The sequence below is a fragment of the Hyaena hyaena genome, unplaced genomic scaffold (genome assembly GCF_003009895.1).
Source record: "Hyaena hyaena isolate Hyena2069 unplaced genomic scaffold, ASM300989v1 scaffold_50, whole genome shotgun sequence".
NCBI classification, from domain to species: domain Eukaryota; kingdom Metazoa; phylum Chordata; class Mammalia; order Carnivora; family Hyaenidae; genus Hyaena; species Hyaena hyaena.
The window spans coordinates 786347-802709 of NW_024080682.1; the positions used below are offsets into that span (position 1 = coordinate 786347).

The 16363-nt window shown below is 48.2% G+C and overlaps 1 protein-coding gene across 4 annotated transcripts in view; it reads right to left on the reverse strand.

Moving 5' to 3' along the window:
* PRKAG2 (protein kinase AMP-activated non-catalytic subunit gamma 2) overlaps positions 1-16363 on the reverse strand; it is a 261692-nt gene that overhangs the window by 8506 nt on the left and 236823 nt on the right. For all 4 annotated transcript variants that reach the window (XM_039230753.1, XM_039230754.1, XM_039230756.1 and 1 more), the window contains 7 exons: positions 15451-15509; positions 7920-7965; positions 6252-6306; positions 5154-5280; positions 2320-2485; positions 1949-1986; positions 207-353 (listed from right to left, as the gene is read on the reverse strand). In XM_039230753.1, the coding sequence (XP_039086684.1) occupies positions 207-353; positions 1949-1986; positions 2320-2485; positions 5154-5280; positions 6252-6306; positions 7920-7965; positions 15451-15509 (638 nt within the window). The remainder of the gene's footprint in view (positions 1-206; positions 354-1948; positions 1987-2319; positions 2486-5153; positions 5281-6251; positions 6307-7919; positions 7966-15450; positions 15510-16363) is intronic.

Sequence of the window (16363 nt, forward strand, 5' to 3'; positions counted from 1 at the left end):
GATTCAACTATGATATCAGCGCTTATCAGATCAATTCTGTGAGCATTTCCAGGCGACCTACTACGTGCCAAGCAACAAGGGGAAAGTGCGACGTCCAACGGCACCAAAGCTGCCACGCCAGCCAGCGCCGCGACTCAGGATCCCCACGGCACCGCGAACGCGCTCAGGGGTGGGGAGGGAAGGGGGTTCTGGCCCGGCCGCCTCACCTCGGCCCGCACTATCCTGTCCACGATGGTCTCCAGGACTTCCAGCTTACTGCACTTCACAACACCCTCGAAGTACTGTGAGCGGTGCTGAAGGGCTTGGGTCACCGTGATGTCTAGGTTGTTGTACGTCTTCTCAGCAGCAAGGTTCTGGGATCAAGGGACAGTGAATTTTATCCGTTTATTTCAGCTCCCCTTAATAACCTAAATTAGTACGTTTACACTGACCTGATTTTTTTTTTTTTTAAATATTTTTATTTCTAGGAGAGAAAGAGAGACAGCGTGAGCAGGGGAGGGTCAGAGAGAGAGGGAGACACAGACTCTGAAACAGGCTCCAGGCTCTGAGCCGGCAGTCAGCACAGAGCCCGACGCGGGGCTCAAACCCACGAACCGCGAGATCATGACCTAAACGAAAGTCGGACGCTTAACCGACTAAGCCACCCAGGCGCCCCTACACTGACCTGATTTCTAAAAACCCCGTTTACCTTAATTTAGTACCACCATGCGGATTTATCACACACCATCAGTACTGTCACCTCACTGTTAATCGTCCTCGAAGCTTACGAGACATTCCGTAATTATGAAGCGCCCTATTAAATTCTGACTGCATGTCCTAGGAATCCAGAAGATTCCCCCTGCCCCCATCCTTAGACTAACATCTGTAAAGGGTGAGAAGCGCCCTAGGGTGCCTGTGACAATGCACTCTCCCTGTGAGCCCCTGTCCAGGGAGCAAAATTGTCACTGGGAAGGCAGAGGCACCGGCCAGGATCAAGCCCACGGAGGAAGTACAGGCCAGATGAGCCACTGCAGATCCATATGGCTTCAACCTCAGAGGGTCCTACCCAACCAATTTCTCACTGGCACATTTTTTGATGTCCTGGTCAGCAGAATAAACGAAACGAGAGAGAGGGAGCGAGCGAGCTGCAAAGTTGTATTTAACGCTGGGATCAATGTTGGGGCAAAAAATGATGAGCATGTTTGGGGCGACTAGAATTTCAGGTCCCTTTCTTAGAGATACTAGAAAACTCTAAGGAAGTGGATTTAAAATGAATGGGGGTGGGGTGGGGAAAGCACCGAGTAGAAAGATGCAACATTACATCTAGCAGATTTAAACCAGGGATTCAAAAACAGGCCCCTTAAAAACAAAACCTAAATAATATAGGGGCGGCTGGGTTGGTTGAGCATCCGACTTCCACTCAGGTCATGATCTTGCAGTCTGTGAGCTCGAGCCCTGCGTGGGTCTCTGTGCCGACAGCTCAGAGACCAGAGCCTGCTTTAGATTCCGTGCCTCCCTCTCTGCGTGCATGCGCACGCGCTCTCTCTCAAAAATAAACATTAAAACTTTTAAATAACCCTAATATATTTGCTGTTTTCTTTAGAAAATTGTTCCCAACAAGCAATGAGATGATTATAACCCTGAAGGGAGCCCCAAATTACTGTGCGCACCAAGCACATGCCTGCGGGGGGAATAAATGCCGTGTCACACATGGAAATAGGACCATCTAGAATATTTACCCGCGCTGTAGTAATGGGTAAACTACACATGGACTGGAAAAACCTTAACTGCTCATACGTTATTCACTGCTGACCCAGGCAATGTTAGCACCGCAGCTCCGCACAGTCTACAGAATCCTCCAGGCCTCACATTCAAAAAGCTCGTAAATTAGGGAAAATCGCACACAGATGCATGAACCAGTTTTAAATGCAGTCTAGCTTACAGGTGTAACAAAATGAAAAATACTTACAATGACATCAAATTTGGAATAAATATCTACAACTTTTCCTAAAAATGAAAAGATACAAATGTTAGAAAAAAACCAGGTCTTAGGGATAAGAAGTAACATTTAAAATCAGCACTAGCCAGACGCTTACTAGCAGCTGAACACTCTGCCAAATCAACAAACTTATCTAACTTTAAACGGACACGAAATCCCGTCTTAACAGAAAGTGTGAAAATAAGCCGGGTTAAAGTCCTTACTTACCCGAGTGCCTCCGGCGCTGACTCGATCCGCCACGTCTGAAACTGTCAGCCCCGCGAGCCGCTGCCCCTCCCTTCCCCCCCGGGCCCCCTGCAATCTGACCTGTCGGTTTGCCCTGAGTGACCCAACTCACAGACCTGATTCATCCACCACAGGCAGGGCCGACACCCGTCTTTCTACGAAGACGTTCAAGGCTTTAATGATGGGCGTGTCCGGGTGGATGAAGGCGATGTTGTGGTAGGTCCCGATCCCCAGGGCGTCCAGGTTCTGCTTCATGAAGGCAGGCTTTGGCATATCCGACATCTAAGCGGGAAGATGGACACACGTGCTCTAGAGCCCAAGCAGGCCTCTGCGGTGTTCACAAGTCCACGCGGGCAACAAAACACGTGTCACAGGCAGATTAAAGTTCGTGTTTTCTAACCATCTACCCGGCTGTACGAACGAACACGGCACTGTGACCCACACGAATCGCAGTCTGCGTTCAAACCGGTTTACGGGTCTAAGCTTCTGTTTAGCGGCTTAGGAAAATACCGCGAGGCACTCACGCGGTGTCCCGTTCCCCTTCTCTTCACCCACTGAAAACGTGGACAGGAGAGGGAACGAGAGGTCTCTTTGGAAATTAAGACCCACGGCCACCAAGAATCCCGTATTCTTAGATATTTATCCTAAACTCCTGGTCCTGCTGCTGGCATTAAGGAATACCTATCAAGAACCCTCGCGTTTCCAAACCCAGAGCATCTGAGGGGGGCTGCTGAGCTACGCTGGTCCTCACCCCGGCCCCCCCCATCCTGAGGGCTTCACCTTGTGATTACGAGGGGCACAGGACAAGCCAACCGAACCGAATCACAAGAACCTTTAAGAGTTTGCTTTTCTTTTCGTGGGCTGTTTTGGAGGAGGAGGGAGAAGTCAGAAGAGAGAAGTCTAGGGTCATGTTTGACTAAGACAAAAATAAGGTCTACGGGTTCAGAAATCCACCTTGTGTCAAGGGTATGGTTGGTTCCGTCCTCCTGCTGTACCTTATAATTATCAGGAAAAGATGAACAATTAGAAGAAACAAAATGTTCAAGTCAAAGAGTTCATCAATATTCAAATCATGAGAATCCTAGAAATTTAGAGAAAAAAAAGACCTATTAGGTCATCTAGCCCGTCCTGACGCAGGCACCCCCTGATCCATCCTGTACGCTCAGGCCAATGTCAACGGTCTCCAGGGGAAAGGCCACTTTTTATCAGACAGTGATCTCGATGCAGTGCAAATCAGGGTCTGAAGTTTTATTTGAGGGTCTGTGCTTTAATCCGGAAAGCTCCAGGTGAATATTCTAAGGGCATGATGTAATTACCATATTGGCCCAAATAGAAGGCGGGACTGGCGGCGGGGCCCTGCTCTACCTTTTATGGGTCACAAGGACACCAGGCCCGCCGCCGCAGTACAACGGAGCAGCCGTGAAAACGGGCTGGGCTCGGCCGGCGACCTCCGCGAGACCCGGGGCAGGCTGCGCCCCCCGAGCCAGGTGCCTCCGTGTGGAGGAGCCACAGCACCGCCTGCTGAGGGGGCCGTGGAGGCAGGGAGGCAGAGGGAGGCCGCCCGTCAGCAGTGAGCTGCCACCGTCGCTCCCCCTCACAGGGTTTCGCCGCCTGGAAGATGGGGATTCACAGAAATACCTACCTGAGGGGGCTGAGGCGAGGCCTGGGTGTCATGTGAAGTGCTCAGGACGGTGCCTGCCACGTCACAAATGCTTCAGAGCACTCAGCTCTGACAGTTACTATACTTTCGTGGGGTCACTCTAGGGGGTGGATGGGCTAAGAGCCTGGCGCCTGCGGGCCCTGGACGCTCGGCCCTGCCCCGGGTTCCACTCGAGCCGGATGCTGAGGCAGCTGCCCGTCCAGCGCACAGCGGACCCAGGGTCCGCGCATGACAGAGGGGACGCTGCCCAGCACTATCCATCCGTCCCCGACTGTCCCCTACACTCTCTGCTACCTGCTCCTTTGTAAATTTCCTACCTTCTGTCTTCGAGGTTATTTACGCGTGAAGAGTGTTAGTTTCACACGTAAACTATGAAAACACAGGACTGGCTTGATTCTCCCAACGAGTGACCCGCCCTGGGCTTCTGTCCGGCCATCCGGGCTGCCGGAGGAGGAGCCCTGGCTTTCTAGAGGCTGCTTTGTTTCCTGAAGCGGTAGGAAGCGGGGAAGCTAATCTGATGTTGATTTTTAACGTCGACTGCACCCTGTAAACACACGGCCTCACGTCGTCTCTTCGGGACCACGAATGAGGCCTCCTGCTGGTCCTGGCTGACCAACTACTGCTAACTGCAAATGCAGGGCCTGCGCTGCGAAGGGGAAACACTAAAGCCCTCTCGTAAAAACTCTGGTCCTTCGGAGCTTTCAGGATTGACCCAAGAGGCCAATGTCAGGGGTGACTGGGAAGACGTCCTATTTCAGATGCAGTTGAGAAAACCTACTGGTAACACAGCCCGAATTTGGACCAACATGGTATTCTCGTGCCAAAATTTCATTCACTTTGGGTTTTTCTCTCGCTGTAATTCACAATAAGATAATCCTGGGGTATTTTTTGAACGTTTCCAAAACCATGATACCAGTAACGCATCGCAAGGCAATTTGCTGTAAATATTGGCTCATTGGATCTTACATAGCAGTTTCTTAATCGGACAGACTTGCAAATTGCTTCACTGCCCTCTTATTTTAGGTGATGAAACATTCTAATTTAAATAGAGAATTCCAAGTGGGTTTAGTATTTTGATACTTGCACTGAAAGGTGACTGCTCTTTAATTGGAATCAACTTTGAGAAGGTAGTCAGTTGAGAAGCTGCCGCTGAGGAATGATGGAGACCTCCTAACAATCACAATTCCAAAATGAACAACTTCTATGGAGGGTGACGGGAGCCAATTTACTTGAAGTAAATTAGTTAAAGTAGATGCAACTACGTCTTTAGAAACACTAAAAACTACTTACAAAAAGCTGGAGGAACTTGAGGATTCTTTTGTGGGTAAGTATATAAAGTGCATTCCCACTGATAGGGTCAATAACTGGCAATCTGTGGATTTTATTTTTGATCAACGAGTATACAGCATCGAAGAGGCTGTGGGAAAAGCCATCAGAGTTGTTAGGAGGCTTTCAAGAAAAATGTAAAACGCTCTGGACCACCCCTGCTTTTGAAGCATTTTCAGTGTTTTCACATCACAGCAATAAAAGGTTGATTTGACTCAAAGCAGTGTTTGGGGGAAGTTTTAAATTGGAGTATCTCGGCAGATGTCTTGATTTTTCCCAGTCTGTGTTAGTCTCAGATGCAAGTGCGAGCTACCGATCTCCAGGAGATCCGTTTCTAAGCGTGTGTTTAACGCTGCTGCTTGAGAAACGACAGGGGCGAACCCGCAGGACTCCAAGCGACACCACCAGCCCCCTTCTGGGCTGCTCTGGCCCCTCCTGGGACGGCCGACCAGGAGGCAGGTGGGTCTTTTTTTTTTTTTTTTTTTTTTTTAGGACTTGGAAATAATACAAAATTAGTATTCCATTATTTCTCGCTAGTGCTTCAAGTTTTAAGAATGTTTGCATTCAATGTGGAAATGTACCAGAGCCGTCCCTGAAGGCCGGGATCAAAACCTATGTGCTAGAGGGCTCCCGAGGGGCAGCGTGTTCTTCTGACGGCCTCGACCTTCACACCCACGTCTTAACGGAGACTGACCTTCAACCTCAGGGCACGTGCGAGCCCCTGGGGGAGCTGCCAGAATGCACGTTCCTGGCACCACCCTGCAAAGGCTAGGATCTGACAGGTGGGAGGTAGAGCCCGGAACGGGCCGTGTTATCAAGTTCCCCGCAAGGGTTTCTGCTGCAGGTGATCGGGGTTTTAAAACTGCTTCATATGATCATCTTCCCGGCCCGTTATCAATCCTCTGGGCAAACAACGGCTGGTTTTATTGTCTCTAAATGTACTGAATTTAGTATTTGACATGAGGGAGACAGGCCCCAACTAGGTGAAAAACCCAGCAATCAGGGAAACAAAAAAAGAATCTGAAGGAATGTTTTCAAAGGAGAAAAACTTTACAAGTTTACCTTGCATCTGGAGATATATTCACTAAAGGCTTAAATGTTTCTTGTAAATAAAGCTCTGTTTTTATAGAAAGAAAATATGCAATTAGTAACAACGCACTTGCTGTTTGTAATTATTACATAAACAGCTCTTCAATTTACAGATAACAATTAGAAGAATTAAACAAACGTAATGTATTGAACACTATGAGATACATTATAGTTAGGACTATTTGAAACAACTTATAAGCTGCTTTTAGGACGTTGCCTCTCTGGAAAGATTATCTAATTATTATTAGATAATAATTATCATTATTACAATGATGTAAAAATGAGAATAATATTCAAGCAATCTGATGTAAAACATCAAAACCAGCAGAGGTCACTAGAATGCTACCCAATTATTATCACCCTGAAGAGATGAAGGGTTCATAAAATATTTAAAAAGAATTTTCATCAGTTAAAATAGAAAACAGAAGTTCTACGAAACTTTGTTCTTTAAATGTTCTTGAGTTTGATTTTCCCAAACGAATGCTCAAAACCTGCATCTTGGAGATCCTTGGAGTCTGTAATGAAATTTGCCTCGCTCAAGTTTCCATACAGAAAGCATGAAAACGTACCTTGACATTACCATTATTACTACCAAATACCATTGGACGTCCACCCGTAAATATACTTAAATCCTGGTCAAATGGTTACTTATAATATAGCAGAATTCGATAAGAAATACATGTCTTGGTGTTAAGTTATCCATTCACTTCCTAACAGGCTGCGCTAAGATACACATCCCACATTTGACTTTGTTTCCTTTGACTTGACAAAGTCATCACAAGTCAGATATATGGCTTAGTGAAACTTCCACGCCAAATGGAATTAAACAGCCCTCAGCCCTTTAGAGAATTCTGATGGCTGTTCAGATTTTGCAGCTTCTGGTCACAAAGGCTGCTTATCTTTCCAAGCAGATTTTCAATTGTTAATTAAAAAATTTCTGTCTACTGGTCCCTCTGCTTCTATCCAGGCTCTTCTCTGAACACCTTACAAAGGCCCATCCTCAATGTCAGTCCGACTGCCTTCCTGAGTCCTGTCCCGTCTTACTAACGGGCGCTTTGCCCCCTCCGTCACCCAAGCGTGACGGGGCTCATGAAGGCAGAACAATTTCACAATAGTCGTGAGACCAGAATTTAAAAAAATGGCCCCATTTCAGAAAGGGTTTACTGTGACTTAAAAGGCTTCACTTTTCATGTTCTTTTATTCAAATCTTCTAACTTAAGGTTCATTTGTTCTGTGTGTCTCCATTATAAAGAAATGCTTATTAAACTGAAGAACAGATCCTTGCTTTTGTTCATCTGAAGCACTCGCTCGGCGCATGGCCTCCAGAGAGAGAAATCTGTGGGTGAGGAGGGTAATCCTTAGTGGCGAGTGGGGATTCGCTGGGGCCAGCGGCTGGGGCACGGGCTAGTTCACGGTCTCCCCATCCCAGCCTCAGTGAGCACTAGCTACAGCACCCCCTATTCAACAGAGGGGGTGGTGTTTACAGTAGTCATAGCACACAATTCAAGATTAAAATAGAAATAAACGTTTTAACTACATAATTGATTAAGCAAAGAGAAAAAGATGTGCGAAGATAAGACGTATTTTACACACATTTTTTTCCCCTGATCTTAAAACATTTTAAATACCCGACATGCTTACCCCTCCATGTTTCAATCTTATGTTCCTCTAATTCATAAATCTGTACCTGCAAATGAGAAAAATTCTTATTTACAAATGTTAACAGAGACAACATAAGAAAAAAACTATTTTGTTACTACTGTGGAGCCCTGTAATTCAGTAGCTGGAAACAATCAGGACAATTCAGAAATACTGGGAATAGAATTTAGAAACACAGAATGCTCTACGTTTCTTTAAAGATAAAGGTTTTCTATACTTAAAACACACAGGGGTGCCTGGCTGGCTCAGTGAGGAGACTCTTGATCTTGGGGTTGTGAGTTTGAGCCCCACACTCAGTGTAGAGATGACTTAAACAATAGAAAGTGTTGGGGCGCCTGGGTGGCTTAGTCGGTTAAGCGTCCGACTTTCACTTAGGTCATGATCTCGCGGTTCGTGGGTTCGAGCCCCGCGTTGGGCTCTGTGCTGACTGCCATCTCAGAGCCTGGAGCCTATTTCAGAGTCTGTGTCTCCCTCTCTCTCTGACCCTCCCCTGCTCACGCTGTCTCTCTCTCTCTCTCTCTCTCTCTCCTAGAAATAAAAAAAAATAAAAAAAAATATTTTAAAAAAATAGAAAGTTTACATTTAAAACATAGGAAACTAGAGTAGTATTTTCATTAATCTAATAGAAACATTTCTGATACGCTTAAATTTTAAAACATATATGGACCTCTACGCCCAATTCCTTCTTTTTGAGGATACGGCAACTTTTTCACATCTCTAAACAGGACAAATGGTTACATCGTGCTAAAATAAAGCTGTCAGGTCAGTTCAGGCCTGGACTGTATCAGCCTGTCCCCCAGGGTAGGAAGGGCATAAAACGCCCAGAGGGTCACACAGCGTGGTGTCCTACAGTCACTTTGGAGTTGTTCGCTTTGTTTCAAATCTCGACGCCAGCCCTGCTGCTGCTTAGCTGCTATTCTTGGCCGAGTTATTTAACCTCTCCATCTGTTTCCCTCCCGAAACAACTGCACGAAAAGGCCCTCCAGATCCGGCTTCTGTGAGCATCCCAGGAGAGAACAGGAAGTGAGTGCCAGGCGGAGACGGTGCTTCTCCACGGCGCCCCCCTGTGGCTCCCCTCCCAGCTCGGCGTTTCGGTCCCTACGCCTTATAGCGGCTTGTGCTGGGGCTCAGGGGTACCTGAAATAAGGAAACCTGGCCTTCTTGGAGCAGGAAAGCCAGATGGCAGCAGCACGAAGAGAGTCCCGTATGAAAATGCCACTGACCCTACGACGACATGGGGTCGGGGTGCTGACCCCGGTGCGTGGCTTCCCCAAAGTTAACTGCCGCTGTGGACTGGAAGCCTTACTGACGACAGTCCATCGACACATATTTCCACGTTCTATTTACTACATACTGTGTTCTCACAGTCAAACAGGCTGGTAAAAAGGGTATTAAGAAGCCGTGAGGAAAACACATTTTGTGGCACTGCGTTAAATGAAAGACATCTGCGTGTGGGTGGACCCGCGCAGTTCACGGCATCTGTTCAAGAGTCAACGGTATGAGGTCACCCTCTAAAAGGCTGAGTACAGGGACACACACAAGGTAGAGATGAACAGAAGTCAGGCTAGGAAGGTGTTGAGAAGGCAGAGTGGGCTTTACAAAAGGCAGAAAAACCGAGTAAAGACCTGGAGAGGAAAGAATCGATCCTGCTCAAGGAACACGGAGGACAAAGAGGGCTAGAGTGAGGGCTGGGGACCAATGTGGCCTCATGCTCACTCAGCCACCCCATGGCCGACGGCCCCCTGGCCTGGAAGACGAGGCCGGGTCGGCCCTGATGGGTTTAAGTAGCGGAATGATGTGATAATAAGGCTCAAAGATGGCGGCTTTCACAGCACCAGCGCCAGATGGGGAAACTGAGTCTCGGGTGGGAAGTGAGGTCTAGAACTGTGATCGGGGTGATACGGGGCCACAGGAAGGACAGAAAGGTGCGGGGAGACAGAGATGGATGAATACAGGAAAAGCCCCCCACCCCTGCCCAGTTTTGATGCTAGGTGAGGGAGGAATGCGATCGTGATCCACGACAGAGAGGAAAGCCCAGATGAAGGTAAAGGGAAGGTGGGGACGTGGGTTTGTTTCGCTTCAAGTTTTTATAGAAGTTCCAGTTAACATACAGTGTAACATTGGTTTCAGGAGTAGAATTTGGTGATTTATCACCTCCATACAATTCCCAGTGTGCATCACCACAAGTGCCCTCCTCAGTGCCCGTCCCCCATCTAGCCCGTCCCTCTGCCCACCTCCCTCCAGCAGTCTTTGGTTTGTTCTCGATCCTTAAGAGTCTGCTTTACGTTTTGCCTCTTTCTGTTTTTCCCTTACGTTCATCTGTTTTATTTCTTAAATTCCACACGAGTGAAATCAAATGGTGTTTGTCTTTCTCTGACTGACTTTATTCACTTAGCACAATACCCTCTAGAGCCATCCATGTTATAAACGGCAAGATTCTGTTATTGATTGATTTATTTATTTTTGAGAGAGAGACTGAGAGAGCAGGGGAGGGGCAGAGAGAGAGAGGGAGAGAATCCCAAGCAGGCTCCGCGCTATAGGCACGGAGCCCGATGTGGGGCCCAAACTTACAAACCGTGAGATTGTGACCTGAGCCGAAATCAAGAGGCGGACGCTTAACTGATGGAGCCACCGGGTGCCCCAAGGTTTTGTTCTTCAAGGATATGGTTTAGCAGAGTTTACAGATAGAACCTACAGGTCTCGGCCTCACTCGGAAGTTTTGAGATGATACCAGTGCTCAGCGGAGCAGAGACCCCCCTGCGTCCTGCCTGCCTGGCCCTGACGCTCACCAGCGTGGACACGACTGAAGGAACACGAGCATCTCTTATGCACCAGGTGTGTTTGGCTCTGGCATGATGGGAAGGGTGTGTGTGTGTGTGTGTGTGTAAGATGAGTGGGGAGCCTGGGTGGCTCAGTCAAACGTCCAACTTCACCTCAGGTCATGATCTCACGGTTCATGAGTTAGAGCCCTGCGTCGGGCTCGGTGCTGACAGCTCGGAGCCTGAAACCTGCTTCGGATTCTGTGTCTCCTCCTCCTCTGCTCCTCCCCCGCTCACACTTTGTCTCTCTCAAAAATCAACATTACAAAAAATTAAAAGAGCAGGAAAAAAACCAGTTCACATTAAAAAAAAGATACAAAGATGAGGGAGATACAGTCTCCACCTTCTACCTCAGAGAACTCAAAGTCTAGCAAGAAATTCAGATGCCCTGTAACAGCGTCCTCAGCCTGGCACTCCTGGCACCGTAGGCTCGGTGGCTTTGTTGTGGGGACTGCCCTGCACATTGTAGGCTCTAATCCCCGGCCTCTGCCCGCCAGACACTAGTAGAATCACTTGTCCTTCCAGCTATGACCAAAAATATCTCCAGATGTTGTCCAAAACATGGGGGCCGGGGAGGGGGGAAGGGGGCAAAATAGCTCCCAGTTGAGAAACGCTGCCATACGGGCATTAACGGGAGCGCGGAAATAGTGCCTGATTCCGTCAGAGGGAGACTAACGCGGGGAACCCTCCATCACTACGGTGACCCGGGGGTAGGATTCTGAAAGCCTAGACTTTCAACTGGCAGGGGCCAAGGATGAGGAGGGCGGGAAGTTCGGGAAGGGCAGCCACGCAGAGGAGACGGCCGAAGGCTCAGCTTTAGAAAATACCCACAATTAGGAATTACAAGGAGGAAGAAAGAAGGAACCTCGCGGGTCGGCTCAGAGGGAGGGGAGAAGGGAGACGTGTCACCAAGTGTGAGTAACACTGCACGAGGCGCTACAGAAAGCTCGGGAAGCAGGGGCCACCGGTCTCGAGCACAAGATTTAACTGTTAAAGAAAGGTATCTAGTACCTACGCTTGTGTAAATATAGGGGTTGAGACAAGCAGCAGTGGCCTTGGCTCTCGCTAGAAGGAAAATTCTTGGGGCGCCTGGGAGGCTCAGTCGGTTAAGCGTCTGACTTTGGCTCAGGTCATGATCTTGTGGTTCATGAGTTTGAGTCTCATGTTGGGTTCCATGCTCATAGCTCAGAGCCAGGAGCCTGCGCTAGATTCTGTGTCTCCCTCTCTCTCTGCCCCTCCCCGACTCCTGCTCTCTCGTGCGCAGGCTCGCTCCCTCTCAACAATAAATAAATGTTAAAAAAAAAAAGTTCTTTCCAACATATACATGAAAATTATGGTTTAAAAGTTCCGTTTCCATTTTGTGGAAAATCAACCACAGAAAACATTACAAAGACACTACAAAATCTTCCAGGTTTAAGCTCCCCAGCTCACTGAAAATTCAATAGGAATAAGGTAGGAAAACAAGGCTGGAGATCACCCAAGAGAGAATTAGCAATTAGCAAACGAGAAACAGATCAATGATGCTAATCCCTGTGGTCAAGTGGTCTGACCCTCCTACGTCTGACGTCCCAGAGGAGACAGGAGGAGACAGGAAAAATGTCTGGAGAAACAGCAGCCAGAAACTTCCCCAATTGGGTGAAAAGCCAACTCAGGAGATCACAGAAACTCAGCAAACCTGGAGCAGGATAAACACAAAGAAAACCAAACCCGGGCACGTCGCCGCTACTGGGAAGCCCAGAGTTAGAGGGACAATCTGAAACTGGAAAAAAACAACGTACTCTGCACAGGGCTGAACGTGCCCACAGACTTCCGATCTGAAGCACTGTGGGGAAAGCATATCTTGAAAGTGTTAAAATCAACTATTAATTTGGTTTCTAGAAAGCAGCAGAAGCATTCTTCCAGAATGAGGATGAAATAATGACAGTGTCATTGAGCAACAACTGCAACGGCCCATCTTGGCAGAAGCGTTGAGACAGGACCGAATGACCCACGCAGGAGGGGGTCCGGCAGATGGCAGGTGCGGGGCGGGGGTGGGGCAGAGCGCAGATCCAGAGGGCAGCGAGGGACGGGGCTCTGGGCCAGTTGGTTTAAGAAACTATGAACACTTTTTATTCTCCATTCGGGTTAAAACAAAAATAAGGGCAGGTTAAGTGGAACTAGAGTTTATGCAGACAGTTCAGCGTTAACTCTCAACAGACCGAAGTTAAAGTCCACGGCCAGATGCGCACGGCAGCCGGAAACATCCTGTGCACAGAGGTATGGAGCACAGGCAGCCGTGACGGAGCAGGCGGCACGACACTTTGTCTCCAGCTGCAAATAACGGAAAATGGAAGGAAGTACATAAAACGACTGTTGTCAGACATTAGACAGCAGGCCGTGTGGGACCGTCGCCCCCGGGGAGAAGGGAAGCAAGCAGACCGAGCCGCACGATCACCACCTCGTTCCCTGGACTGTGGTGCAGGTGGCTGACCCAGCCTGGACGTGGCAGGCCCGCTGAGTCAGGGGGGCAGGAATCAAAGCCTGGGCAGGCGGAGGAGTTTGCGGGCAGAGAGCGGACGGGGAGGAGCTGTCCGCGATCAGGAGAGAAGGCAGTCAGAGATCGTGCGCTTGGACGGAGTGCTCCGCGGGGCACGCCCGGGGTCAGGGGAGGTGAGGCCACGCCAAGACGGACCACGACGCGGGTCCTGACCTGGCAGGACGGAGAGTCCTCCTTAGGCCCCCGGGAGTCCACGGAGACCCCAGAGGGAAGAACCAAACCAAAGATGAACACGCTCACGAAGCTGGAAAGTAGGCCCCCAGTAAACATCTGGAAAGATGTTCAACATCATTCGCTGCCAGGAAATATGAGCCCAGACCGCAAGGAGGTCTCGGCTGTCGGGATGGCGAAAATCACCACCACCAGAAACAGCAGGTGCTGTGAGGCTGCGGAGACCAAGGAGCCCTGGTGCGCTGCTGGCGGGAAGGCACGCTGGAGCAGCCACCGCGGAGGTGAGTGCGGAGGGTCTTCGAAACATTAACAGAGCTACCACAGGATCCCGCAGGTCCGCTCTGGGTAATTTCCTGGAACCCCCTCCTCCGCCCACCAGAAAACCCAAACACTAATTTGAAAAGATATGCGTCTCCCTACACTCACTGCAGCATCGTGTACAACAGCCAAGACCCGGAAGCCATCCAAATGTCCAGCGGTAGATGAATGAATAAGGAAAATGTGGCGTGCACATGTGCGCAGGAATATTACTCAGAATGAACAAATGTTCCCGTTTAAAGGTGACGACGTGGATGGACCTAGAGTGAAATTCTAGAGAAAGAAGTCAGAGAAAGTGAAATTAAGTGAAAAAAGCAGAGAAAGACAAATACTCTAGGATTTCACTCATACGTAGAATCTAAAAATCAAAGAAGAGAAATATCCTCACAGATACAGAGAACAAGCCGGTGGCTGCCAGAGGGGGAGGGGGTGAAGGGACAAGAGAAATGGGTGAAGGGGATTAAGAGGTGCCAACTTCCAGTTAAAAAATTAATAAGCCACGGGAATATAGTCGATAAAACTGTAATAACTTTGTTTGGTGACAGACGGTACGTACCAACTAGACCTAGTGGGGTGACCAGTTTGTAACGTGTTAAGATACCGAATCACTGTGTTGTACACCTGACACTAACACTGTCGATTGCAGTAAGAAAAGGAAAACTTTGGGCTGTATACTTAGACACTGGTTTTATACAAATTTGGATTTAATTAACTACTGCTGAGATTTTTAATACAGGGGTTAGCTGTATTTTATCAATATATATCCAGTTAATAATCCTATTTGTGTTGATGTTGCTAGAAGCAGACATGTGACCATCATAAAGAAAACCAAGACTCGCCTGCATTGGTAGTATTTAAGAAATCAGACACGTCACGTGAAATGAATATGGGTTACTTACAAAACCTTTGGTAACACTTAGTTCTAAGAGGATGCCTTACGTCTTTATTGTGTTTTATACAGGAATTTAGTTATTGGGCAATACTAACCATGTGAAAAGAATGTTAACTGAGTTGCCTTTTTACCTTTTAGATACCCATAATCGTATTAAAGAAAAAAAAATGACACAATTCTGTCCTTGCCCACCCTTGCTAACCAACCAAACACAAACTACCCTCCCTCACCCTCCGACCCCCCGCAAAGCAGTCAACCCCCAAAGTACCAAAAACCAAATAGGCTGGTACAATCACAAAAATCATAGTGTTAGATAAAGGCCTTATGCGGCGCTCAAACGATGCTCTTAGGAAAGAGCTGGACCAGGGACCAGGGATTTCTCCCACTAAAATGAACCAGTCGTGGCAGAAAAATGTCAAAACTGAGTTTCTCCAATTTTAAGTTTTAACTTCTGAGTCCACAGAGTACATATCGTTCTCGTTAGGAGGATTTAGGGGGTGACTGCACCAGGCTGCACTCGCCTCGAGAGGCCCGAGAGGCTACGCTCAGTGGCACTGTCGTCTCCAGAGTGAAGGCGCCACAGATTGCCGCTCGTGCCAGGCTGTGCGAGGGGCCGCACGGTCATGCCGTTAAAGGTCACGAATTCAGGGATCAATTGTCCCGCAGCGCCCCACACCTTCTGTCTGTAAAACTCCATCACCACCGCCTCCCCTACACACACACACACACACACACAGTACGGCTCCGATGACGAACATAGGGATTTCCGGCACTTACCATGGGTGACTTATAGTATCTATGTAGTATATTTATGAAATCTGTAATTGTCAGCATTCCTGGAACAGAGAACTATAGGTTAAATACAGAACTACGAAGAAGTTCAAATGATAAGCAAACCTAGAAGATCTACTAGAAAAGCTTCTAACGTATAATTTAAAGGTGTCAAGCACAGTTTAATATATGATGTAGGATGATTAACCTGTTAATTATCTACAGCAAACCAAGATAAATGTAGCTGAAAATACACCTGACAGTAAGTACGATGCAAACGACAACGGTGTTTGGCAATTCAGCGACAGAAAATGTGCTGATTATTAGAAAACGTCACAAAAGACTTGCGGCTTCATGTAAATAATTTAAAATACTTTAAGATAAAATATTCCATAAGCTCTAGACACAGGACATTTCTGGGGGCGGGTGGACTGTCTCCGGAGAAGCATTCTATAAACACTGTTTAAGTGTTTATTTAGTGCCTATTTATTAGTGCCGTGAAGAGCCTGCTATGTACCAAGCACCAGGACCACAAAGATGAAGAAGGTAAAAAACTTCTCCTCGAGGAAACTGTAACCTGGGTGGGGGGTGGGGGGGAGGCACACTATAAACTGGTGATTTCGAAATAATGTGACGCCCACAAGGAGAATGGCAATGTTCACGGTCTTCCAGGAGCTGTAAGATGGGAAATGGTGGATTCAGATGTAAGTTAGGGGACGTTTCTAAAGGCGCAGCAGCGATGTGGCCCAGGAGTCAGGCATGTCTGCGCTGCTTCGTGTGCACCATCAATAAGGTGTCTGTGGAGAAGCGGGGACCGACCACAGGCGGGTGCACACGAGCCAAGTCAGGGGTCTGGGCACGGCGTCACCCGTGGACCCTACTCCCTGGGCTCAGAGAAACAGAAGGTGCTGGGCGCCCA